The 26,080-nt window shown below is 52.9% G+C and overlaps 2 protein-coding genes across 5 annotated transcripts; one reads left to right on the top strand and one right to left on the bottom strand.

The window, feature by feature from the left end:
- On the top strand, positions 1 to 11,934 carry Rasl10b (RAS like family 10 member B). Of its 4 annotated transcripts, none has more exons than XM_041665350.1 (4): positions 1 to 228; positions 3,303 to 3,654; positions 8,802 to 8,926; positions 9,458 to 11,934. In XM_041665350.1, exons 2-4 carry the CDS (start codon positions 3,439 to 3,441, stop codon positions 9,726 to 9,728), a joined length of 612 nt encoding a protein of 203 aa, XP_041521284.1. In that variant the 5' UTR covers positions 1 to 228; positions 3,303 to 3,438; the 3' UTR covers positions 9,729 to 11,934. The 4 variants fall into 4 exon arrangements, with proteins under 4 accessions (XP_041521284.1, XP_041521282.1, XP_041521283.1 ...); XM_041665348.1 differs by having other exon boundaries at positions 3,298 to 3,654; XM_041665349.1 differs by lacking the exon at positions 1 to 228 and adding an exon at positions 418 to 722.
- A 586-nt stretch (positions 11,935 to 12,520) lies between these two features.
- Gas2l2 (growth arrest specific 2 like 2) lies at positions 12,521 to 20,110 on the bottom strand. The gene is made up of 6 exons (XM_041665677.1): positions 19,726 to 20,110; positions 17,796 to 18,037; positions 16,862 to 16,969; positions 15,759 to 15,855; positions 14,943 to 15,189; positions 12,521 to 14,232 (listed from the first exon to the last, which is right to left on the bottom strand). Exons 1-6 carry the CDS (start codon positions 20,108 to 20,110, stop codon positions 12,747 to 12,749), a joined length of 2,565 nt encoding a protein of 854 aa, XP_041521611.1. The 3' UTR covers positions 12,521 to 12,746.
- Positions 20,111 to 26,080: the final 5,970 nt, after the last annotated feature.

The raw sequence follows: 26,080 nt of genomic DNA, 5'->3' as shown, positions 1-26,080 counted from the left end.
TCTCACAGAGGAGAGGGACTGCAGTTTTAGAGGGGTGGAGGTCATGCTTTGGCAGGGGCCCAGCTTTGCTTGGCGCTAGCCTGGCCTGCTGTTCCCTGCCGCAGTGAAAGGCGAGAGTGACCACCCTCTACTCCGTCCTCCGGGGGTGGAGGAGCAAAAGAACCTGGATGTCAGCACCCAGGGCAGGGCACACGCTGGGCAGCTGCCAGTCACTGACTGACCAGACCGGTAAGGGTCGGAAGGACAGACCGTGGGGAGGAGGGGACCAAGAGCTCAGCTGGGGGCAGGGTGGGTGGCGGTGAGGACAGGCAATCGCAATGAAGCGACAGGCTCCGGGGCCTTTTCGGTCCCCGCCTCCGACTCCTCCAGGTTTGAGCCACATTTTCCCGGGGGAGAGTCAGGAGGGAGTTGAAGGTCGAGGTTAGGGACTGGGGAGCCGGTCTCGCGGCGCCCAAGTGAATCCGTCGGGCTCGGGGACCCAGCGGATCCCCCCGCGCCCGCCTCCCTCTCCGCCGGTGCGAGTGGGGCGGCGCGCTCCGCAGGGCGAGCAGCTGAGCGACCCTCAGTGCTGCGGCCCCCCGCGCCCCAGCCCGCCTCGCCCGGGCCGCGGGAGGCGCCCCTCACTCTCCCCCCGGGCGGGGGAGCCCAAGGCAGCGCCGGAGCCCGGGGGGAGCGCGGCCGCGCCGGCCAGGGCAGGGGGCAGGCAGCCGGGACGGCCCCGGGTAAGCGGGAGGAGGAGGAGCGGGGTGACCGCGGGGTGAGGGGCGGCCCGGAGGCGGGGGGCGGGGGTGGCGAGGAAGTGGCCGCGGGAGTGGAGCTGGGGCCGGAAGCCAGCGGGGTTCCTGCCCCCACACCTACCACCGCTGGGGTCACCCGGAGCCCGGCATCGGCCGGTGCCCCCACCCCTGTGCGAACGTGGTAGGGACACACCGCGCAAGCATGTAGGGCCCGGCCTTTAGGATTCTCAGAAGCCCCTGACCTCCCCAGTGTGAGGTAGAGACCCAAGTCCAGGCCAGGGAAGGGACTGGAGAGAGGCTGTGGCCTGAGTGTGTGACCCCTGTCTATTGCCTGGAGCTGTCTGCAGATCACTGCAGAATGCAGGCCCTGGGGAAGCTCAGGGGGCTTGGGCCCTGCTTCCCGGGACAGATCTTTCACCCCACATAACTAGGCATGGGTTTAGTAAAACGCTTAGACCCAGGATCTGTGCCAGGGAAGAAAGAGGAGATATCTGTCCCCTTTGAGTTGGGAACACTTAGGCCTGGTAGTTACAGAGGCTGGCCCGTGCCTAGGGGGCTATTCTTGCCCCTGCTCCTTGGCTCCCAGACTGTACCTGGTTTTTGTTTCTGCTACTACTAAGAAAGAGTTGGTTTTTGGGCTTGAGAATCTGCAGGTAGGGGTATATCCTGAAACCTCCAAATCACCACACCCAGAGTGACTCCAGACTCCATTTCCTTGTTCTTTGCCCTCTCTTATTGCTCCGGACTCCCCCATCCCCACCTGCTTGTGCTGTTATGTAATTAACCCAGCTGAGTCTCTTTGCCAAGCTGGCAGCATCCAGGAATGCCCCGAAGGCCTAAGGACCTGAAGGGATCCTGTGTTGGGAGGGTTGGTCCTGTCTCAGCTGGCAGCAGACTCAGCAGAGAGCACCTGTTGGGGAAAGGACATGCATGAGGCACAAAGGAGGTTAGAGTCCTAGACTTAGCTTCCCTGAGGCCCTGGGGTCTTGTTTTGTTGGTGGTGGTTTATCTCTTCAACAAAGTGAAAGGCATCATAGGCATGCGCATGGGTGCCCAGGCACACACACCACAAGTATGTGAGTCCACACAGCAGTAAATCGTGACTCCTTCCAAGATGGCCAGGAAGTCCGACTGAGCATCCAGGAAAACCTTAGGTGGCCAGCAGTCACTGTTCATTGCTTACCCACTCTGCGCCAGGCATGGGCTTTTCCATGAACAATCTCACCGTACCTAGGAAGTTTCTTGGCCAAGGTCATACTTAGGTGAATGGCAGGGCTGGGAATCAAACCTTGATGGCTCCTCACTCCAAGCCCTGTCTTTTATTTACCATTGCGCATGCGTACATACCAATAGATTGAGTGCTTTAAACCAGGACAGTTGAGGGAACATTCAGCTATGAATCGAAACGATTCATATATATATGAAAAGAACATGCATCTACCAGAACACACACACACAGAGACAGAGGCTGAAACCATGGCACCCTCAAGACCTAGTAAATCCACCTCCCTGTACCCATTTACTAACTGTGGCCACTATTCAACCCAGGAGGAAGGTTGTCTCCTTCCAGCTGAGAGATTTACTTAGGTTGTCTTGGAAGTGGGGGCTGTTGGCTCCCCTTTACATATGTGTAGTGCATGGCTCCAAAGCAGGTGTTTCACCCACAGACCTACAGCTAAAAAAATCATCAAAGCTGGGGGTTTTGTCCGAGCTCTAAAAGTCACAGGCACTGAGCAAGCAGAAAACTAATGAATTCATCTCCAAGTCCAGCCTCTTCCTGAGCAGCAGCTTTGTGCTGCGAGGCCCTCTGAGCTCCAAGGGATGTCAAAGACTCAGACCCTGCTTTTAGTTTGTCGCTGTTTAGAGTCACTACGCTTAAACATGATAAGCCGCACAACCTGTAGAAAGTAGCGGCAGGTCCTAGTTGTGTGATTTGGGGCTACACGGAGCTTCTCTGAAGCGCAAATAGGAATACTTTTCCCTTAGGGGTATTGTATTGACCGAGGATAACCGCGTTGGCGGGCTGGCAGCCAGTGCTCAACTGTGTTGCTCTCCGGAGTCAATGCAATCATCTAGTTCAGTGGGACTTTGGGAAATGCTAGGGGCATTTTGGGTCATCATGGTAACTGGAGGCTGCTATGGGAAGTTATCTCCTGAGAGCCACAAAATGAAGATGTCCAAAATAATGAGTCCTGCACTAAAAGAGCTTCCTCCCCTGAGGATGCCCAGAGGGCCTCCACTGAAGTCAGGGTATGACTGAGACCCAGAGGAGGGGCCATTTATCCCAGGTTTGGGGCTGGGCCTGGAATTTGAATCCAAGTCTAGAGCTGTCTCTGCTGTGCACTGAAGTATGCAGGTTGAGGGGAATTGGGGCACCGTGCACAGCAGGGGTTGCAGGAAGGTGAAGAAGCTTGGGGGGATAGATTGAGATAGTGGCTCTGGAAAAGCGAGACTTCCCAAGTGACATTGGCAGCTTCCGCAAAGATGCAGAGGTGAAAAATAACAGCACTGGTCCAGGGATGATGACCCAGAGCACTGAGCCCAACTCTTGTCCCCTCAGTCTAGGTGGTGGCCGAAGAGGGCCAGAGGCAAGCAGAGGGAGCAATGGTTGGTCCTGACGGTGGCTGAGCCCCCAGCCCCTGGAATATGCAGCCCGGAGGAGCCCCAGGCAAGGACACGGTGGCGGAGTGGGGCGGGAGGCATGGTCTCCACCTACCGGGTGGCCGTGCTCGGGGCGCGAGGTGTGGGCAAGAGTGCCATCGTGCGCCAGTTCCTATACAACGAGTTCAGCGAGGTCTGTGTGCCCACCACCGCCCGCCGCCTCTACCTGCCTGCTGTGGTCATGAACGGCCATGTGCACGACCTCCAGATCCTGGACTTTCCACCCATCAGCGCCTTCCCTGTCAACACACTGCAGGTAAGCTGCCCATGGAGGCAGTCAGGCGACCGGGGAGAGGAGATGCCAACCCTCTCCACCTCTCCAGCTCTGGCCCCACTGCCAGGAACTCCACACCACACCCTGGGCCTCCCTCCTTAAAGCCATCCCAAGAAGCTGCTCCTTTGTGTGCTAGTGAATTTCAAAGATGTTTGATGATTGTTTAATGTGTGCCAGGCCCTGCACTGGGCACCAAGACTGAATTGTCAGCAAAAGCAGAATATGGAGTTTGCTTTCAAGGAACTCATAGTCTGGTGAGAAAGGACTAACAGTTATTGTGCGATGTAATGAAGGTTGTGATTGAAGGTGGTGTGGGAGAGCTAACGCAGCCCTGGCTGGAAGGGTCTACCATGCTCAGGTGTACTGCGTCGCGGAAGGTGATGTCTCAACAGAGTAGAGGCAGTGGAAGAAGAACTAATAACCCTAATGCCTGTTCATAAGCTGAGCTCTCCTGCCATGGCCTCACACCCTCGCTGTCATCTGTAGAAGGGCCGGCAGGACAGACTGAGACCTGAGAAGGGATGTTCTCAATGACTCTGGAGACCCCAATCAGATCCTTTGCCCAAGGCCTTTTCTCTCAGGAACCCTTATTCCCAAACCCCAGGACAGCCTCACGACCCCTTGCAGAATTAGATTTAACCATCCCCACTGCCCGCACTCCCTCCCCCACCCCACTCCCAGGCACCTCCCCCCCTCCCCCCTTTAGAACCAGAGCTTTCACACCTCTCTCTCCCTCTGGCTTGGGAGGAAGTTGGCTGCAGGGGAAGCGGAAGCAGAGCTCCCCCAGATGGGCCAGAGAGTGCAGAGGCTTGTGGACATTTCATAGAGACAAGAACAAGCCCTGGCCAGTTGTGACAGCAAATTCAGCCATCTCTGGCTGGGGCCTGATGGAGCTCAGCTGCCTCAACAGGAGAACCTTGGCCCATCCTGCTGTGAATATTTGACTCAGCACCCCAAGGAGAAACCTGGTCCAAGCATTTGATCCACAGTGTGCCTGAGAGGTCAGGACCTTCTACTTCTCACTTGGAAATTTTGGTGAAATCTGGCTCCATGCCAAGTACACCTTTCACGTTCAGTTGGTATCTGTCTTTACTAATTTCAGAATGGGTCAGGGGCATAAATGCCTGAACTGTGGCCTCGCACAATCCGTGTTCCGCCTCTGCCCCTTCTCCCTGTAGTAACCCTCCCTAGCCATTCTCACTGATGATTCATTGACACTCAAGCAAGAAACCATATTTTCATTCAGTCTCCCCTTTTTCCATAAAAATCAACCCCACTATGCCCCGTGTCTTGTTTTGGGCTGTGGCTGTGGCTGTTGTTTGAAGCTTAGGATAGAACCCAGAGTTTCCCACATGGTAAGCTAGCACTCTACCGCCGAGCTCCATGCCCAGACTTCTATCTTCTTCTCGCTGTTTTCATTAAGAGACAGGATATGGCTATGTTGCCCAGCTGGCCTTGAATTTAAAATCCTTCTGCATAGTCCTCTGGGTAGCTGGGATTACAGGCATGCATCTCCAAACCTGGCCCTTGCTTATTTAATTTAACATTTTGGTTTTTGTTTGTTTTGTTTTTGTATTTGTGGGTTTGTTGTTTTGATTTGTTCTTGAGGCATGGTCTTTCTATGTAGCCCTGGCTGCCCTGGAACTCATTATGTAGACCAGGCTCAAAGAGATCCATCTATCTCTGCCTTCCGATCTTGGGATTAAAGGTGTGCAACACCACACTTAACATTGTAACCTGAGCTAATATTTCCTGCCTCTGTCTGGAGGATATCCTCACTCTCTAGACCGTTTGGGCCAATGCCAAAATAAATAAGTAGCCTATGTATAAGTCAGTTTGCACGTAGGTCACGGTATTTGCAGGAGCGGTTAATAGAAATGGCGTTGCCAATTCAAAAGATAAATAGACATGGGATTTAGAAAGTGTCTCCAAAGTCCTTTCTCTAAAAGTTTTATGTGTATCCTATGAAAGTCTGGGATTTTTTGACACTCTAGAACAGTGGTTCTCAACCTATGGGTTGTGACCCCTTTGAGGGATACCCTATCAGAGATCCTAAATAACAGATCTTTACATTATGATTCATAGCAGTAGCAAAATTACAGTTATGAAGTAGGGACAAAATAATTTTATGGTTGGGGTCCCCACAGCATGAGGAACTGTATTAAGGGGTTGCAGCATTAGGAAGGTTGAGAACCACTGGTCTAGAAGATGAGAGAGGATATTTTCAGTTTCTTTGCGTAGTGAAGGTCGTGCATTTTCTATATAGTTAAGACTTTTATGTTTCTGGTTTTGGTTTGGTTTGGTTTCTTTCTAAGAACTACTAATATTATTTGCCTGTTTGGGGTTCTTATTATTGGGGGTTTTGTTTTTGAGGCGGGGTTTTGTGTAGTTCAAGCTGACCCGGAACTTTTTCTATAGCCAAGGATGACCTTGAACTCCAGCCTCTCTGTCCCAAGTGCTAGGATTAAAGGCATGCAGCACCATGTTTGTGTGATTCTCCTCCTCCTTCTCTTCCTTTTCTTCTTCCTCTTCCTTCTGTTTCTGAGACAGGGTCTCCCTACATACACAACCCTGGATATCGTGGAACTCACTATATAGACTAGGCTGGCCTCCAACTCACAGAGATCCATCTGCCTCTGCTTTCCAATCTTGGGGTTGAAAGTACGCATCACCACACCTGGTGACCCTTTTCTTCTTGACTGACCCTTCTATTAGATGCTAAGATCTCAAGGATGCCACTGCTGGAGCACAGTTAGGGACTCTGAGTACAGAAGTCTCAAGAAAGGACCTTGAAGGCTCTACAGTCAAATATCAACCTTAAGAGTTTTGATGGCTGCTTTCTAGGAATAAAATAAAGTAATGCTTCCTAGAGTTTGGGCCTGTTACCTTCCACAGTCTCTTCTCCTCCTTCAGAGCAGGAAGCTGAAGTTAGAGGGCATGGGCAGCCTGCCGAAGGAGATGCCTGGAAACACATGGCTAAGGCCAGGTGACTGAGCCCCTAAACTATATCCCCGGACTTAGACCCAATTCCCATTTCTCTGCCTCTGTTTCTGTCTTTGTCAGCTAGGGGCCGAGCCCAGGGCCTTGTGTGTGATAAGCACATTCTTTACCACTGGGCTGTGTGTTCAGTCCATTCTTTGACTCAATCCAGCCCACAGATGGCCTCTGGGAGAACAAATGAGAACCCTCCATGGAGCACACTGGCAGGAAAGCTGAGCGTTCTCCATCCCTCCTTTCAGTCAAGAAGTAGAGGGACAGCCCAGCCAGTCTGGGGCTTTCTGTCGTTCCCTTTAGGAAGCCTCCTGAGAGGAGTGAGTGGGAGGTATCGTGGGGTCCTCTTGAAGAGGCAGTGTGTTGGGGGAAGAGTGGGGCTGCACCCTCAGCCTGGCAGCCTCTTTCCAGCAGCCGGGGGAGGGCTTGCAGAATGGAATCTATCCTCCCTCCCTCTTCCCAGGGGTCTCCATTCCTCACGTGTGGTGGGAGACGGGTTGTGTGCATAGGCCTGCAGGCCCCTGACACCACCAGCACCTCCCGTAATGGTGTCCCACCAAATCAAGGTTTCCTGGTCTGGGAGAAAGCAGATTTATGGCTTCCTACATTCTTAGCTCTGTCCTCTGCATCCTGCCTCTGCACCAGAAATTAAAACCTCAGCACAGAGATGCCACATCATCTCCCCAGGGGAATCCACCGCAGCATCTCCCAAGCTTTGAAGCTGGAGGCGCTATTCTGAAGTCAGACTCACACTCTACAGCTGCCACCCAAGTCTGCCCCCTTCTGCTTCAGCTGAAATTCTTACCTCGACCGCATGCAAGCTGGGCCTGAAGCTGGGCCTCCACATCCTTCTGGCCTTCCTTTTCGTGTGTGCTGAAGATGGAGCTCAGGATCCCATACGTGCCAGGCTCTGCCCTATGACTGCAACCCGCCCCTTTCCTCCCCTTCTTCTCCGTGGGCCCTTATGAGGAGAGACCCTAGTTTCCTTTGCCCCCACAAGGCCTCTGCCCCCCAAAGCTTTGGGAACCTCCTTTCCATACACTGTCTTCCCTAACATCCTTTTGCACTTACATCTGATGGCAGATTAACTATCTAATTAGTCCTTAGGGAACCTTCTCGTTAACACATTTAGTCTTTCCAAGGGCCTATTCATCTTGAGCTGAAGCCCCTCCATGAGAAGTTCTCACAGACAGAAGTATTTTTAAAAACATTTAAATAGCCAAGCTAGGCATGGTGGTGCATGCCTGTAATCCCAACAGCTGAGAGGCAGAGGCGAGGCAGGAGGACCAAGAGTTCAAGGCCAGCTCGGGTTACATAGGAAGACTTAGTCCTTAAAGCAATCCCATCTTTCTGGAACTCCTTAGGCTTCTGTTCTGCGTCTCCTCCGCCCCCTTCTGCTTCCAGTCTCATTTTTTTCCTGGCTTACTACATTCAGGCTGCAACCCAAGGGCTGTTAAATTAGGGATAGGATTTACCTTGCTCCTGGTTGCGGGTACTGTGGGTTTCAGCACCATGGAGAGAGCTTACCAGTATGATTACTGCGGTTCAGAAGCTAAAACCCCACTTAACAAGGGACAAAAGTAAGGAGTGTATAAAATGGAAAACAAAACAAAAACAGGGCCCTGGCCCTCCTGGGTGCTCACTGCAGTTGCGAGGAAACAGAAATAGGATAGCTGTAACTAGGGTATAATCCATGACCTCAGACACAGGAGAGGCTGGACACAGTCCTCTGCTTGCAGGGAGGGTGGCAAGTCCGGGCTGTCCTGGGTGGGAGCTTCATGTAAGCCTTGGAAGATAATACAGTAGGTAGAATCGCTCGGTCAGGGTTGTGCTCTTAGGGGGATTCATAAATGCATGTTGAACAAAGGACTGGATGGATGGATGAATTAGAGCTAATCTCCAGATCCTCACAAGGTAGTGTGGTGGGCCAAAAAGTCAGTCAGCCTGTGACTTGCTCTCTCCTGACTGGGGAGAAGTTACAGCTCTGAGCACCTGCGTGCTGGGGAACCTGGCCTTCTGCGGGGGAGGGGATAGGGAGCTCCGGTGTGGTGTAGGTGAGAACACTGTTTGACAGGGTGGCTGGGGGCTGGGAGGCCTCGTGGCTGCTCTGACAGGGGTATTGGCTGGGGGTGTTACAGGAGTGGGCAGATGCCTGCTGCAGGGGACTCCGGAGCGTCCACGCCTACATCCTGGTCTATGACATCTGCTGCTTTGACAGCTTTGAGTACGTCAAGACTATCCGTCAGCAGATCCTGGAGACGAGGTGAGGAGCTGTGACGGTCTGTTGTCTCCGTGGGCGCCCTAATGGTGGCCTGTCTCCAAAAAGGGGGACAGGGGCAAGGGGGAGAACGCAGGTCACAGGGAAATGTATGCCTTTTCTGGTTCCCACGTGTCCCCCCACCCCTTTCTCTTTCTTCCTTTCTTTCCAACTATGTAGCCAGGCTGGTTATGAACTCAAAATCCCCCTGCCTCAGGCCCCCTAGTGCTGTAATTACAGGTGTGAGTCACATACCCTGCTTCTATTGACTCATTTTGGGACCCCTGCTTTTTACATGGCGGTAAAGAGCAGGGGCTGGGGGTACATGGCCTCAGATCAGTTAACATATAAGCCTCAGTTTCTTTGTCTGTAAAATAGACAATAGTATCGACTTTCTTGCATCCAAAGACGTGCCTTTTAGAGATGTTACCTTCCCCCAAGGGGCTGGGGCTACACCTGGGTCAGAGTACACACTAGCTCAGAGTCCAGTGGTTTTTGAGACTGGCAGCGTTTTCAGAATTCTGTTTCGACCCTCAGGGTGATCGGCACCTCCGAGACGCCCATCATCATCGTGGGCAACAAGCGCGACCTGCAACGCGGACGCGTGATTCCGCGCTGGAACGTGTCGCACTTGGTGCGGAAGACCTGGAAGTGTGGCTACGTGGAGTGCTCGGCCAAGTACAACTGGCACATCCTGCTGCTCTTCAGCGAGCTGCTCAAGAGTGTGGGCTGCGCCCGCTGCAAACACGTGCACGCCGCCCTGCGCTTCCAGGGCGCGCTGCGCCGCAACCGCTGCGCCATCATGTGATGCTGCGTGCGCCCTGCTGCAGCACTGTCCCAGCGGAAGAGAGGCCAGGGCGGGGTCAGCCTCCCTCGGGACACGTGGGCTAGAGCGGAATCCCCGGAGGAGAACTCTGGGCTCCCGGCCTGAAGCACTCCTGCAGCCACACACCTCCCCCACGAGAATCAGAGGGCGAGAGGGAGCCTCCCCGCCACTCCCCAGTCCTCCCCTCCAACCTGGGTCTCCCTGGGACAGCCACCTTCAGTGCTGTAGTGTAGTGCCCGGCCCCAGGGGGCGCCACAATCTGAGGGCTGAGCGTGTGAAATGGAGGGTAGGATGAGGAGGTGCTGTCTTGGCCGGGCCCCTGCTCATCTTCCCTACAGTGTGTCTGTCTTTGCCACGTGTCCCCTTTTGCAATGTCTGTCCACTCAAGTATCTGTCCGTCCTCATTTGTCCTGTCTTCCCTTCAGTGTCCCTCCCTGTCCCCCAGCTCCGCTCACAGGGCTCTCATTTCGTCCATCCCCTTGTCGCAGGTCCTGGCAGCTTTGCGATGCCTTCTCACCGGCAGCGCCACCGGCACAGGGCAGAGAGAGGCAAGTGGCCCAAGGACCAAAGCCAAGGGGTCCGAGGGCTGAGGTCCCACAGCCGTCAGGGAGAGAAGGCAGAGCTCTTCCTCATCCAGGGAGACCTCCCTGCCCAGCAGCCCCCAGAGACGCAACCACCTACTTTCCAGCCTTAACTCAATGGTCCCTGCCGGGTGCCCCTCACCCTTCCTGACCCCAAAGCCAGATGGGCCCCGGGCTAAAATTCCTTTTGTTTGACAGTGTGGAGAGGAAATTCCCCTAAGGATAGTTTTCTCTCCATGATGCTAGGTCCTACTTCTGCATTACCTCCTGCACTGGGATGGTCTGCTCTATTATGGAAGGTTGAGTTGTGGGGGACTGGGGGTGGTGGGCAAGGTGGTGCCCAGGAGGGGGTCAGGTTATGCCAATGGTAATTCTGTGTCCCAGTGCCACCTCAGTCCAACTGCTTAAGACTCTGCCTCCATCAGGTCTCAGGTTGTCTTGATCAGTCTGTGTAGGGGCAGAGCTGAGAAAAGAATAAGGGAGCTTCTTGTGCCTGGGGGAGCTAGGCATGCATCCCCACCCATAGGTGGAGGCCCTCAGGATCTGACCCCTTGTCCTAACACCAGGTTGGCCCTATGCCCTAACTCACCCACCCCATTTTCCCCGGCTGCCTGGCCGGGTTTCTACCTCTCGTCACCGGAGCTGATCACTGTCAGTTTTGTACCGATTTAGAAATAATAATCCTGGAGATTCTAGGAATGGCCTGAGGGACTGGTGGGGGACTTGGAGGGAGGGAGGGAGGAAGAAATGGTGGTGCCACGTCCCCTGCCCCGGCCGGCCGAAGAGAGTTCTTGAGGCAGACCCCTCAGCCTCAGCCCTGGTCCAGTTGGGAGGATAATAAGGACCCTTTGTTAAGAGGGGTACATAGGATGCCTGGCCTTTTCCCGGGCTACAGTGCACAGACCAGGAAATCAGGTACCCAGAGAGGTTATGGGGAGGGATCTGGGGGCGGGGGTAGGGGTGGGGAATTTGTGGTGTTCCCGTGTGGGAGGGAATCCATGATTCTCTCTTCTGCTTCACCTACTGAATCCCACTCCCTCCACCCAGCGGGGCACTGCAGTACAGCAGCAGCAGCCCTGACCGTGGGCAGCCCAGCATTCTGGGTTCTAGTCCTTGCTGTCCTGCAAAATTGGGGGCTAGTAACTTGCCCTCTCTGAGCCTCCCTCTGAAATAGAGGTGGTGGCTCCCCTTCCCCACACTTCAGAGTGGCTGGAAGGGTTAGGAGAGATGCCCACTTTCCTCTCCTGCAGCCCCACCCCTGGTTCCACGGGGCGTGGGGTAAAGATGGTAGCATCTCATGTGCCCGTTCACCCCCCCCCCAACTCTGAGGCACTTGAGGCGAGGGTGGGGGGATCCAGGCCTCTCTCTCTGGCTGCCCCCCCCCGGGGGGAAACCATTGGAATGTAGCCCCCCTCACCCTTTCCTCTTCATCCCAGGTCTTGGATTTCAGGTCCCTTCACCCTCATTCTGAGTCTCTGTCCTTCCCTTCCCCAACCAGGGTTTCCCACACAGGGTCTGGAAGTGTGTGACACCCATTGAGCTGTTATCGGAAGTCAGATTAAAAATCAGGGAGTGTTTTCCCTCGTTTCTCTACCTCGGTGTCAGCTCTGTTGCTCGTGGAGGGTGGAGTGGGTCCCCACCCCAAAGTCCAGGTCAACCCAGGGATCAAAGGGGGAAAGGTACTGATAATCACAGTCACACAGAGGGTACCATCAGCTGCCTTCTCGACTGCCTGGAAGATTCAACCCTGTTTCTGCGTCTTCCTCTCAGGCAGGGGTCAAATTTAGGGCCTCCGAACATAGCTTCCTAGACACAGAAGTGTGATGGCTGCTGTCAATCAGCTCTCTTCTCCCTGACTGACCCCTGTTCTCAGGACCAGGGGAAATCTTTAAAGTCCAGGGTGGCCTTCAGGAGCCTGGGGCGGGGGGGGGGGGGGGGGGGGGGGGGGGGGGGGGGGGGGCCTACCTTTGTCGCTGTCCACGGTTCTGAACACCAGGACTTCGTAGAAGCCTCCCCTAGCTGACCGCTCCCTCCACCTTGTCCCTATCTCCTCCAGCAGAGACAACAACGTTTGAAGTTGCACCTCCCTACCTTTCCTCAGTCTTAGGGAAAGAACCCCCCAAAAAGCTGAGGCTCAAGGACAGACCCATGTGTGTTTAATAACTTACAGCTGGAGAAATGTTCAGAGGCTGAGGAACTGTTCTTGGGGTCAACAAAAAGATATGGGTGCTCCCCACTGCCGCTGCCTGATCCTGGCTTGCAGTGGAAGGTGTGGGCTACCCTTCTGCTCAGCTGAAGAGATGGGGTCTTCACACTACTCCTGGCCAAGGCCCTGTGCCGAGTGAGGGACCATCCTTCCTCACACATACATTGTACTGCATACAAAATTTTGCTGTGGTCCTCCCCATTTGTAGACTCTTCAGACCCAGGATTCTTCCTCAGGAAGTGGGGTTCCATTGAGCTGCAGGGGCTCCTGGCTCTCTGAAGCCAATGAGATGCCGGCTTCTTTCTTTTTCTCCTCCTCCTTCTTTTCACCTGCTCGTTCCACCGGGCAGGTGCCCGCACCCTTGCTACCCAATGTAGCTTTCAATAGCCTGCTTCCAGGAGCTGTCCTGGCTGGACCCAGGCAGAGGTAGGTCAGTGGCTTGGGAATTCTGGAAGGTCTTTTCTCAGGCCTATGGTCTCTGCGTGGCCGGATTCTAGGTCTCAGCTTTAGTTTGTAAATGGATGGGATTTTCTGAGGCTTCCGGAGGGTTCTTTTATCCTTGCCCAGACAAACCCCAGCTTTGTCAGAACTGGGGTCTGAGCATGAATGTGTGGGAGCCTCCGGGGTGGCGGGCCCAGTCCTGGTGGAGCAGTCCTTCCCTCTTGTGGATGTCACAGTCCTCATTGGGGTACTCTTGGCAGTCAGGCTTGCCTTTATCCTTGGTCCACTCTCTCTGGATCCTAGCTTCTCTTCGGGACTTCTTGAGCCCACAGCTGGCTTAGGCGAGGCTTCAGAGTCTACTCTCCAGGCTTTCCGATCCACTTTAAGGAGGGGTGGGGGCCCCTGAACCAGTTCTTGGATAACTTTGTCGTAAGGCCCCCCAGATTCAGGCCACTTCCCACCCAGGCTGGGAACGTAGACTCCACTTCGAGGGATGGCTTGAGACCGTGTACCCCAATCACAGGCAGGCCCCACCTCCAGCAGTTTCATGTTGGCCACAATCTCCTCGTCAAGGCTATGGTAGAGGGCTTGCTCTCTGGTCCTGCCCAGGGGCAGAGACGTGTGACCCCCCTTCCATGTCTGTGTGTCTAGGATCCTGGGATCCTCAGTCTCCAAAGCCATCTGAATGTCCATCTGGTGGCCCCCATGGCTCGCTTCAGCAGAGTGGTGCCCATGTGTGGATCTATCCAGGTTCCCTGTGGGAGCCCTTGATGGGCTGGGTCCTCTCTCCATGGAACCTCCACTTTCAGAACCCAAAAACCTTCTGGGTGTTGGGGGCCTGGCAGAGGAAAGTCGGATGGGGATCTTGGTGAACCCTTTGCTGGGCGTTGGGGATTGCATAGATGCAGGTTCACTGAGCTGTGGGGAAACACCCTGATTCAGGAGCCAGATGCCGTGAGGGTTGACTAGGCTGGAGGAACGAGGTGGGGGAGGTGGTCCTCTTGCTGATGTCTCTTTACTGGTGGCCTCAGGGATTTGGAGCCTCTGGGGGGTGAGGGCCTTGGTATGGGTTCCTTGTCTATCTGTATCCTTGTGATCCCAAGACGTGGGAGTCCTTCCTCTGGGCATTTCACCAGGGTATCTATTCTCTCTCTTTCCTGACAGGGTCCTTCGTAGGTCTGGGCTCCTACAGGTAGATGAGAATTGGGAACCGGGTGACAGCATCCTCTGAGATGGGGTCATTGGCCTCTCTTGGGACCTGCAAAGGAGACAAACAGGCTGGAAAGAGAAACCTAGGCCTATCCGAGGCATTTCCCATGGGTATACCATGGGGTACTAGAGAACCAGTGTTCTCCCTAGGATGAACCGAGAGAGCCCTACGCAGCTGCTCTTCCTGCCTGTTCTCCCTTGTTCCCCATGTGGCAGACAGAAGGTGACTTCAGCCCATTTGAGGGAAGACTCCAGCCCTGGAGGTTGATGATGACCAGAGACTATCTGTATTTGGGGCCAATCTCAGTTTCACTTTAATCATGAAATGGAAGGACATTAAACATGGCCATTCCTTTTCTGGGCCTCAGCTTCCTTGGCTATAAAATGGGTAGATATTTGAAGCAATGAGATGGTCCTCAAGTCCTGGTTTTGATCACAAACACCTGAAGGTTTATCTTGTTCTGTGGCCCTGGGTTGGGCAGTCCAGGGTCTTGTACATACCAGGGGAACGTTGTCCCATTGGGCTATAGAACCCTTCTCTTTTAAATTTGGTTTTGTGATATGGCCTCCCAAAGTGGCCCAGGAAAGACCAAAATTCCCAATCTTCCCGTCTTGGCTTCCTGAATACTAGGACTTCGGGCATCTGCCCCCCTGCCCGGCACATGTGAAGTTTTGTTGGCATAGGACATTGTTCCCTTTATCTTGGGGGATGAGCCACTGAGAATATGGAGGAGACCCTTACATATCCCTCTCTTGTACCTTAGTAATGGGGCTGTCTCTCTGATGATCCTGGCCTCTGATCCTTGTTCACCATGAGGTTGGGGACGAGAGGGAGTGGGGGGCCTCAGCCTGGAAGAGGTGTAGGTCCTCCAGTCCACCGGAGGCAGCGGGCTCTGTGAGCGGCTGATGGTCATCGTAGGCTGGGGCTGTGAAGGCCCGTCCTGCATCTTCACTTCGTGCTGCACTGGTGGCCCTGGGGGCTTCAGGAAGCTACCTGGTTTGTGGGCTACCCACCAAGGCCCCCCAGAGAAAGCAGAAGAAAGAAAGGTTCAATTCCTGTTTATCAAACTCATTGTTCCTCCTTCCCATGCTCTCAAATTCTGTTTATTCCTTCTTATAGGCACCAGAGCCTACAGTGGCAGCCCCAGCTTCTACAAAGGGGTTCCGGGGGACACAATCTGGTCAGGGAACCCAACATCGGGATTTGCTGAAAGTTATGTTGTGTTGCCGATCTGCAACTTTAATTCAAATTGTGTGCTTATTCGGGGTTACTTGGCATACTGAAGAGGATTAGGGAAAGACAGAAAACCAAATCAGAAGGGCCACCAGTGTGGATTCCAGGCCAGACCTGTTCTCTGTAGAGAACATCTCGGACAACGCTGTTTCTGCGTGTCTTTTGCGCCACCTTGTGGTTATTTATAGTATTGCGCCACGACGTCCCTCTGTCTTCACCCACAGTTCCCTCAGCTGGAGCCCTTAGAGATCAGGCCTATTTGTCCTCCCACAGGTAGCCTCCCAACCAGGAGCTATGTCTCTCTAACTAGCCCCATAGGCGAAACCTCCTGGGGAACTCACAGAGGGACGTACACCGACAGGGGTCATGTTTGTCCAGATAATGGCCCAGCGTGTCCCAGCCGCCCCCAACACGCACCATCACGTGGCTCCGGAGGATCTGAGGGAGCAAAGGTGAGATTGAGAGCTGAGGGGAGGACTTTCCCTATTCCCGTCTACTTCTTTAATCACGTTTGTGACTGGGAGACAGGATAATTTTCTGTTTAGTCTCACCCATGACAGACATCACTTGTCAAGGGTTGAGAGTCAGACAGGCAAACAGGAAGTTGTGCACCCACAACTGGGGACACTCTTTGTTATACAGGGGTTTGCACTTGCCGCTACCTGCAACTGATACAGGACCATCATGCCTCTGTGATGGGTGACGGAGACGGTGGGAGTTCTACCCAACTCTGTAATGAGACAGGGTCCCATAGTCTTTCCAGTCTTTAATTTCCACAGTTCCAAAGCGGAACCACAAATCCCTGGCCCGTTCCCACATTACAAGACCATTGTCTTGGGATCTGAGGGGCTCAGGTTGCTGGCTCGGCTCCCAGGTATATTCTATGCCCATGGAAAGGCCTTGGCCACGCCCAACTGCTGACCACACCCCTGAGCACAGACCGTCTCTGGGGAGGTGAAGCCAGGCACAGGGTGGGTGGGGAGGGAGGGCTAATGGGAAGCCCATCCCAGACCTGTACCGCTGCTCACTCTACAGAATGGACAGGTCCAGGGTCTGAGTGGTGTACTTTGGGATCCACGTGGCTGGGGTCATACACTGAACACAAACCCAGGGTCTCAGGTCCCTCGCTCTCTGTTGTGTCCTGTGGAATAGGAAAGCGGGGGCACCTTTTTTATAGACCCCCTTTCTGCCTGGGGTATCCTGTAGACTCAGCTCTGACGGGGGTGGTGGTCCCAGCTACATTGGTGGGAGGATGGAATAGGCTTGTCCACTTTGCCTAGAATCTCCTGGAAATTTCCAAGGTAGGGTAGAGCCTCAAGGTCTGGTGATATGGGGTGTATGATGGGTGACTTCCCGCCCTTGCCCTCAGGCTCAGCCAAGGTTCCCTGAAAGGAAACCCCATTTGGCTGGCGCTGGAGGTCCCTCCACCTTAGGCCCAACTTACCCTGATGAAGATGAGCGTGTCCGAGTCCCCTACTCGGTACTTGCCCTCAGATATCTTGACCATGGAGAACTGCACTGGGCATGTGCAATGACTCACGAGGTTCTGCACCTGTGGGCCATGGCAGAGACTCAGCTCTCTTCTCTGCCTGAGCATCCAAGTCCGTTCACATACGGGGTCAAGCTAAACCGGGTGCCTATCTGCCTCCACACAGTCCCTTCCCCCGGCGGTGCTGAAGTCAGGCCTGGAGGCTGAGAGGCTTTAAAGAGCCCATAGGAGCTACCCCTGTGGTCCTCTTCCCCTCTGACAGTGGGATACAGTGGACTGTGCTGTTTGACCAGCACGGGGCAGAATCCCGTGCCCATTGTGCCACAGGCCTTCAGCTAAGAAACCTTCCCGAAGGATTGCTTGGGCTCATGAGCTGGCGACCACGTTTGGCAACATAGCAAGGGAAGGGAAAGAGAAATGAAAAACAAGAGAGGGGAAAGAGGAGAGAAAAATGAAAGAAAAGGGGGGAAGCCCTATTTTTCCCAGTGGTGGGAATGGGGCTAGCCTCGGGAGAAGAGCCTCCTCCTGTGAGGGGATTCCACTCTGGAAACCGCCCCCACGCACTTTATGTTCGCTTAATTCTCACAGCGATCACAGAAAATGGCTCCTGTGCCTCAGTCCACTACATGGCTCTGGACGGAGGGTCAGAAAGGTTAAATGATTTGTCCAAAGCCACAAGGTGGGTAACGAGGATGCCATGTCCTTGGCACCTAGCCTACAGGGCTAAATGAGAAGTGTGCAGTGATGGGCTGGGGCAAAGGCGGTAAGCGACAATGGCCACTGTCGAATGCGGTGAGGGTAGGGGCTCGGGAGTGGAGCAGGGCAGCGAGGACTGGGAAGAGGAGGGCGGGGCACAGGCTGGGCCTGAGGGCGTGGCCGGGCGCCTCACCATCTGGTCCAGGTTGTGGAAGTGGCAAGGCCTGCGGGCAGGGGGTGCGGGAGGTGGCGGATCCGGCGAGGGCAGGGCCAGCTCGCGCCTCAGCTCCTCATCGATCTCCTCTTCCAGATGCACCAGGGCCGGTGCCGCCACACCGAAACGCCAGGCGCGGCGACCCAACTCCAGCAGACACAACAACACGCTCTTCACGTTCTTGCGCAGCACCAGGTCCTCTGTCTCGAACATCAGCACCTCTGACGTAGGAAAAGGAGAGAAGGGGACAAGCGTGGCTTAAGTCCCCTCTAGAGACCATCCCTAGGCTGAGGTAGCAGACACCGGAAGGTGGCTCGGGTTTCAGCATCTCGGGTTGAGGGGGAGGCTGGAAGAGGTCCACACAAGGCCATCAGGCTAACTGCAGAGGCTGGTGCGTGGGCAAAAGTATTTGGAGCCTGGCTGATCCTAGGGCAGGGAAGGGGGCTTTCTCTGTCCAGCTCTCCTCCGATCCACTTAGCCACCAAGAAGACCCCAGGAGCAGGAAGCAGTTTCTTCCTCTTCCTACCCATCCTTCAGACTCCCCAAATTTAGCTACAGAGAACCAGGCTGGCCTGACTATAGGCTCTGTGTACCTCACCCTACGAGGCTCAATCCCAGATTCTCTCAAAGGCTTTGCGATCTCCAGCTGGCTCCAGAGTCCCAGTTTTGATTTTCTGAAAAATGGGGCTGTAGCCTATCTCAACAGAGGGTTTGATGCTGGGAATGAGCCAAAAGCTACATCTCCAGCCAGGTCATTAGCTTTGATTAACCTTTGACCCAGCCCTTTCCTCCTCTCCACCGGCCAGGAGTTCAAACCTGACCCTTTCCCTGTCCCACCCCAGTTACCTTTGGTCTGGAGGGTTATGCAGTCACACCTAATCCCATTCCTGGGTTCAAGGCAAACAACTGTCACTCCCGGAGCCCTAGGGATCCCTGCAGGACCGTGTCCCTGATACTCCCCCATCCCCAGCATTTATTTATTATGTATACAATATTATTAGTATTCTGCATGTATGCCTGCAGGCCAGAAGAGGGCACCAGATCTCATTACAGATGGTTGTGAGCCACCATGTGGTTGCTGGGAATTGAACTCAGGACCTTTGGAAGAGCAGTCAGTGCTCTTAACCACTCTTTAGTTAACCTCTCTTCCCATTCTTTAGTCCAGTGATTCTCAACCTACGGGTGGCAACCCTACTGGAGTCGCGCATCCGATATTCATGTTACGATTCATAACAGTAGCAAAATTGCAGTCATGAAGCAGCTGTGAAATTATTTTATGGTGTGGGGGGTCACAACAGCTGTATTAAAGGCTCACAGCATGAGGAAGGTTGAGAATCATGGCTTTAATTCCTCAGGTTTACTGGCCGGTTTTCCCCAGTTTTCTGCCTTTCTTGTGTTTTGCTATTGCTCCCCCACGGCCTAGTTAATTCTCTTCCCCCAAACCTCTCTCCTTACCCCAAATCTCTTCCCTCTCGTTTCCCTTGCTGGTGCCCACGACTGTTCCATTCTGCACATTTCCATTCTGGATCCTATACTATACACTTGGCTGGAGCACACATCCCCCTGGGCTGTAACTTCTGAATCTAGCCAGAACTCTGCCTTCCTAGGCCATGCATTCCTGGGCATTGGACGCTAGTCTCGGTCCTTGGTAGCCAGCATGCTACCAAGGAAACAGAAAAGGTGATTCGTGTCTCTTCATGGATTGAATCATTAACAGATGTTTATTGATCGTCAGTGTGTGTTTATAAGGATTGGCTACGAGGAAAAGAAACTGATACACAAAAATATAGCTACCTCATGGAAAATCTAGAAGAATACCTCAACTTCTGATCCCCCCAGATCTAGCCTAGCTTGAGCCTCCACATAATGCATGTCCCCACAAGATAAGGGTCTGAGATAGATGTGTTACCTTGGATGCCCATCTCCTTGCGACACCAGTGGATGAAGTTGGAGATGTTGTCCCTGGCCTGGAAGGTACCTGGCTGAGCAGCCCCGTTGCAGAAAACCCCAGCATGAGGCATGGGAATCTTTTGAGCTCGGTCAGGCGCCTCAGCCAAGAAGGCCAGAGCAGCCTCTGTGACAGTGTTGGCATGCCGGCACAGCACCAGGCCAGTCTCCAGCACCTGCAGGAAGTTGGCTGCATCAATGTCCAGCCCGTACAGATCCCGAAGCCACTCGGCCAGGTCTTCCTTCATGGCCTCCAGGTACTGTTCGCTGGATTTGAAGGGCCGGATGCTGCGCACAGGAGGCCCTGGGGTCCTGGGCCTCCTCTTGTGTCCCCTGTGCTGAGACATGGCTGGAGCAGAAATTCAGGAGGAAGTAGGAGCCTCCTGTCCTCTACTGCTCTCTCTCTCTCCTCCTGTTCCCTGCTAGGTCAAGGTCCTGACTCACTTCTCCTTGGTTCAGTAGGTCCCCTTCTCCCCTCTGAGAGCCCAGGGCTTCTGGCTCTGCAGCTTGCTGCTGGCTTCAGCCTCTGGGCCAGGCCCAGCCCCCAATGCCCACATTCCTCAGTCCCTGCCTGAAGTTTCCCTTTGGTGGCCCTGCAAGCGACCTCACTCTTAGCTGCCCAGTCCACTCAGTTCGGAGCTTCCCAAGACTGGCGGAGGTGAGAACACCCCTCTGTTAGGGCCAGACAAGTCATCTGCTGCTTCCAGCCCGCGACTGTCGCCGGCCAGGGAGCCCGGAGCAGCATCTAGGCTGTGGCCTCGCTGCTCTGCTTTCCTTCCTCTCCTTGGAGACAGCAGCTGCTACAAACACTCCTTGTTAACTCTTCCTTCCAGCAACCAAGTGCCTCTGTCCTGCTGGGAGGTCTGAGCAGAGGGAGCAGGGCAGAGAGGGTGGGACTGGGTTGTTGCACCCACTGACTCCTTCTGGGGGGGGGGGCGAGGGAGAAGTGCAGAGCTAGGGGCTTAGAGGTCAATGAGTTCTAAGAAAGAATGGGCATGAGAGAGATCCAGCAATAGAGACCAAAGATGGGAAATTCACCCCAAAGCCCTTTGGGGGTGGCACACACTCCCTGGTCTCTCTGTGCCTTAGTTTCTCAGCTGTCAAATGGGAAGGACATTATCTACCCTCTGGGGTAGAGATTTTGTGAGGAACAAAAGAATAATATGTAGGAAAACACCAGACCCTCAGAACACACAGGCACAACCTGGGTGAGTCCCAGCTCTCACCCTGCAGCCCGGTCTACACACCAGAGAAACTGTTCCATCCCTGCTCCAATCATGTGATTCTTCCAGAACAGTCTCATCCCCTGGGCACAGCAATGCATTCATTCAACAAAGATTTCTTTCGTTGCTGCTGCTGTTGTTTTGTTTCTTGAGGATAGGGTTTCTTTGCATAACCTTGGCTGTCCTGGAACTCCCTCTGTCAACCAGGCTGGCCTCAAACTCGCAGAGATCCACCTGCCTTTGCCTCCCAAGTGTTGGGATTAAAGGTGTGCACCACCACTGCCTGGCTCAACAAAGATTTCTGTAGCCTCTACTATGTACCAGGCATTATCGTGGGGCTGAGAATACAGCAACAAACAAAATACCTCTGCCTGAACTCTAGAAGCTACTTCCATGTTACTAGGTGATGGGTGGTAGATGAGCAAATAAGTCTGGTTAGGAGTGCTGGCAGACACCTGTAATTTTAGCAGCTGGGAGGATCAAGGGTACAAGGCCAGCCTATATAGCAAACTCAAGTACAGACTGGAATGCATGATAAGACCCTGCCTCAAAAATCAAAAAATGAAACAACAAAATAAATATGAAGTCATTTGGGTAGGGATAATTATTGGGGAATATAATACAGGAGAGAGTGGATGTTCTATAGGCAGGTGTACCTTCCATAAAGGAAAGGCCTTGATGCTGAGGTGTCGTCAGGTCAGAGACGTGAGAGAAGTGAGGACATGAGCCCACATGAGGACTAAGAGCAGCCAGTGCACTGGCTTGGAGGCAGGAGCATGCTTGGTATGCTCCAAGAATAGCAATACTAAAAAAAGAAAGAAAGAATAGCAAAAAGAGGGGGTGGAGAGATGGTTCAGCAGCAGTTAAGAGGGATTACTGCTCTTCCAGAGGACCTGGGTTTGTCCACCAGCACCCACATAGCAACCATCTTTAAGTCCCGTTCCTGGGATCTGATGCCCTCTTCTGGCCTCCATGGGTACCTACACACACAGGGCAAGCAGACATACATAATATCTAAGTTTTGGCTGGACGGTGGTGGCTCACACCTTTAATACCAGCACTCCAGAAGGCAGAGTCAGGCAGATCTCTGTGAATTCAAAGCCAGTTTGGTCTACAAGAGCTAGTTGCAGGACAGGCTCCAAAACTACAGAGAAACCCTGTCTCGAAAAAACAAACAACAAAACCAAAAAACAAACAAAAAATTAAGTTTTAAGAAAGTGAAGCTAGGGCTGGAGGGATGGCTCAGAGGTTAAGAGCACTGGCTGCTCTTCCAGAGGTCCTGAGTTCAATTCCCAGCAACCACATGGTGGCTCACAACCATCTGTACTGAGATCTGGCGCCCTCCTCTGGCGTGTGGGCATACATCGAGGCAGAATGTTGTATACATAATAAATAAATAAATCTTTTTTTAAAAAAAAAAAAAGAAAGTGAAGCGAGCTAGAGAGACAGCTCAGCAGTTAAGAGCACTGGCTGCTCCTGCAGAGGACTTGAGTTCAGTTCCCAGCATTCGCACAATGACTGACAGCTACTGGTAACTCCAGTTCCGGGGATCAGAAGCCTCTGCGGGCACCAGGCATGCATGTAGTATGCATACACATATGTAGGCAAACATTCATGCACATAAAATAAAATAATTTTTTAAAAATAAAGGGCCGGACAGATGGCTCAGAGGTTAAGAGTACTGGCTGCTCTTCCAGGACCTGGGTTTGGATCCCACATGGCAGCTCAGAACCATCTGCATCTCCAGCTGCAGGGGATCCAGGATCCTCTTCGGGCCTCCATGGACACCAGGCCAGGAATGCACGTGGTATACAGACATACATACAGGCACGTAAAACAAACAAACAAACAAATATAATTAAATAAATAACTTTTGAAAAGAATAGAAAAGAGAGACGGATATGTGACTGAGAAGAAATGACGCCCCAAGACAGGGCCTGGCAGGTGAACACCGAGATGCATTTTCTCCGAGTAAAATGGTAAATGCACCAGAGATCCGGGCAGAGGAGGAACGTGCACTGACTCGGGCTGCTGTGTGGAGGGACTCCCAGACCATAGGTGTAACAACATTTGAAATCGTAGCAGCTTCCAAGGAGGAACAGTGGTAGTTTAGAGCAGGAGATGACAGGTGACCACACTCCACGTAGCTCCTGGAGAGTTCATAGGATTGTTCTAAACAAGCGTTCAGCCTTAGCGCTCCGAAGCTCTGGTTAGCTAGTTCTTCGTCATACATGCAATGCTTCATAATTCATGTTCTGTGGTAGAAATTTAGCTGTGATGCCAGGCCCCAAAGTCTCCTTCATTCCAACTGATTGGTGGGTCTATGCACCCTCCCATAACCTCCACTGACTTTCCCATAACCAGAAAACCCCTTTTCCAGCTTTAGCCAGGCCCATTTTCTGTTGCTGATAGCCAAAACCCCTACAGACACGCACACACATCTTTTAAGTCCAGGAGACTGGTCTTATCCTGAATCCTTTTCCTGATCTCCCCCTAGAAGCCACATGCTCCTCTCTCCAGCACTTCCAGTTCACCTGCCCTCAGGACCAGCTTGCAGGTGACTTAAGAACAGGGACAGACGGCTGTGCTGAAATCACAGGCCTTCTGGGCAGTTGACTAGGGAGTGTGTGCTTGTTTTCCAGGGCCACTCGTATCTGGGAGGATTGAGAGATAGTGGCTCAGATTTTGCCCAGTGGGTCCTCTTAGAAAGCAAACAGGTTAGGGAAGGAAAGCCTAGCAGGTTCCTAGGGACTATGGAAGGAATGGGTGATTCCCCCAGAATTCAGTGCAATCTGAATCTGAGGAAATGCCTGGATTGGGGCACAGAAAAAGAGGCCCATGGCTGGCCAGCTGAGGGGTAGAGAAGGGAAGAAAGGGAAGGGGAGGGAGGGGAGGGAAGGGAAGGGGAAGGGAAGGGAAAAAGAGGAGGCAGTCTCTGGCACCCACACCAGCCTATGGCAGAAGGGGCTTCAGCTTTGGTGACAGGGTTTTCTATTTCCAGAGAGTTCTCAGCACAAGCCATAGAGTCTGAGGATGCCTGTAGCCATTAGCACATCACCAGGGCACTAAACCAGCCCTACATCCCCCACCTTGGGCTTGTTGAGTGAATAAGTGGTATGAAATTGGAGCCATTACTAGTTAGCCATTTTAATCTCTGACCAACCAGATACATTTTAGCTGACGGATGTGTAACTTTCCAAAGCCTCACTGCCTTTCTCTGTATAAGCAAGGATGTTCCAGATGGTCGCAACAGAGGCAATCTGTATTGCCAAGAAGTAAGATATTGTACCAGCCCATTCTCTCTCTCTCTCTCTCTCTCTCTCTCTCTCTCTCTCTCTCTCACACACACACACACACACACACACACACCAGAGTCTCATATATAAACCCAGGCTGGCCTCAAACTCACAATCAGTTTTGTCTCAGATTCCCCCATGCTGGAATCACAGGTGCATCACCTCCTGGTGTCTGGCCTCACCTTGCTCTTTGGACATAACAAACGCTATGAACAGCAGGAAGTAAGGCTTGTGCTTGCCAATACATGCTGCTCATTCTTTTCTCTCTTTGGATGGAGATCAGCTTATTCCAAGTTTTTACTCATTCCCAATGGGGGTCTCCTCTCCAGGGTACTTCTGAGTGGCATTTGAGTGCAAGAGGCATGCACCCCACATTCTGGAAAGATTGCTTGCTTATATGTTTTCACTGAATACCATTTTTATTCTGAGAACAAGTCCTAACATAATTTTTTTTTGCTAGTGTTGTTTTTATGACACTCTACATTTTTTTTGTAGTTTTTTGAGACAGGGTTTCTCTGTGACACTCTACATTTTTAAAAAGGATGTATTTTTAGCTTATGTGTATGTATTTTGCGTGCATGTATGTGCGTGCACCACATGCTGCCTGCAGAGGCCACAAGGTGGCACTGGATCCCCTAGATCCGCGGTTGTAGATTGTTGTGAGCCACCATGTGAGTGCTGGGAACCAAACAGCTAGTTCCAGGACAGGCTCCAAAGCTACAGAGAAACCCTGTCTCAAAAAAACAAAAACAAAAACAAAAACAAGGGCTCTTAATGACCAAGCCATCTCTTCAGCCCCCACTCCCCCACACACATTAAAAAGAAAATTTCATAAACCCCAGAATTACCCTGAGAAAAACGATGGACAAAGGACTGTTGGGTAGATTGGGCCTCGGGAGGCAGGCGAGATGAACAACTGGACCTTGGAACATTTGTGTCTTAGTAGAATGTTGCCTAAGTCACAGACTAGGTTTTGTTGATTCGGGTGTGCCTGCCAAGGGATAGTGGGCCTTAGAGAATGACTCAAGGAGCTAACTCCTGGTGCCCGCATGTAGGTGTCACCCCCAGCAAGGGCCTAACCCAACTGTTCCCATTAAAATGGTTATTGCTGAAGGTCTGACAGGTTTTATATTTATGTAGTAGAGCTGGGATTTGAACCCAGTCAATCTGGGCCAAAGCCATCCTTTATTCTCCACTGGACTCCTCCTTGCAACAAGGTAGGGAACATGAGGGTTTTGAGTCTGGAGATTCTGGAAAAGGCATCGGTCCCTAAGCAGAGCCCTATGGGCAGCTGAGGTTCTAACCCCACCCCCGTATGATCCAACAGAGGCCCTGGAAACCATATGGAGTTCTATAGGTACTGGGCATCCCTTACATCCCAGTCCCTGACCAGAGGGAGCAGACAGTAACTCCATTACCAAGAATGGATAAGCATGGTGAGTGGGGCTAGCAAGGGTGCAAACCAAGACAGGACCACTTGATCCATCTTGGACCAACTAGCCCATCACCATGGTGACATTAGAAAACCTGAACCTTTTCTCAGTTCCTCATTCATGTTGTTTTGCTACAAGCCCTCTGCTTTGTCCTTCCTAAATATTCTTATTCTCTTATCTTCACTTGTTCCTGTTCAGACCTCGTTCCCCCTTATCTTCTCTGGCCTTGATGTAAGTGTAAGCTCGCAGCAGCTCGGCTGCCAGTTTGTATTCAGGGTGGGTCTTCCCACAGCAGTTAAACCAGCCTAGAAACTCCTTCACACAAACTCTCTTAGGTGGTTTTTGATCATGTCAGTTTAACAGTT

The sequence above is a fragment of the Microtus oregoni genome, unplaced genomic scaffold (assembly GCF_018167655.1).
Source record: "Microtus oregoni isolate MIOR12 unplaced genomic scaffold, Mior012 000015F_ref0000493, whole genome shotgun sequence".
NCBI classification, from domain to species: domain Eukaryota; kingdom Metazoa; phylum Chordata; class Mammalia; order Rodentia; family Cricetidae; genus Microtus; species Microtus oregoni.
Note: the sequence above shows the minus strand (reverse complement) of the source record. Positions and strands in the feature narration are given on the sequence as shown.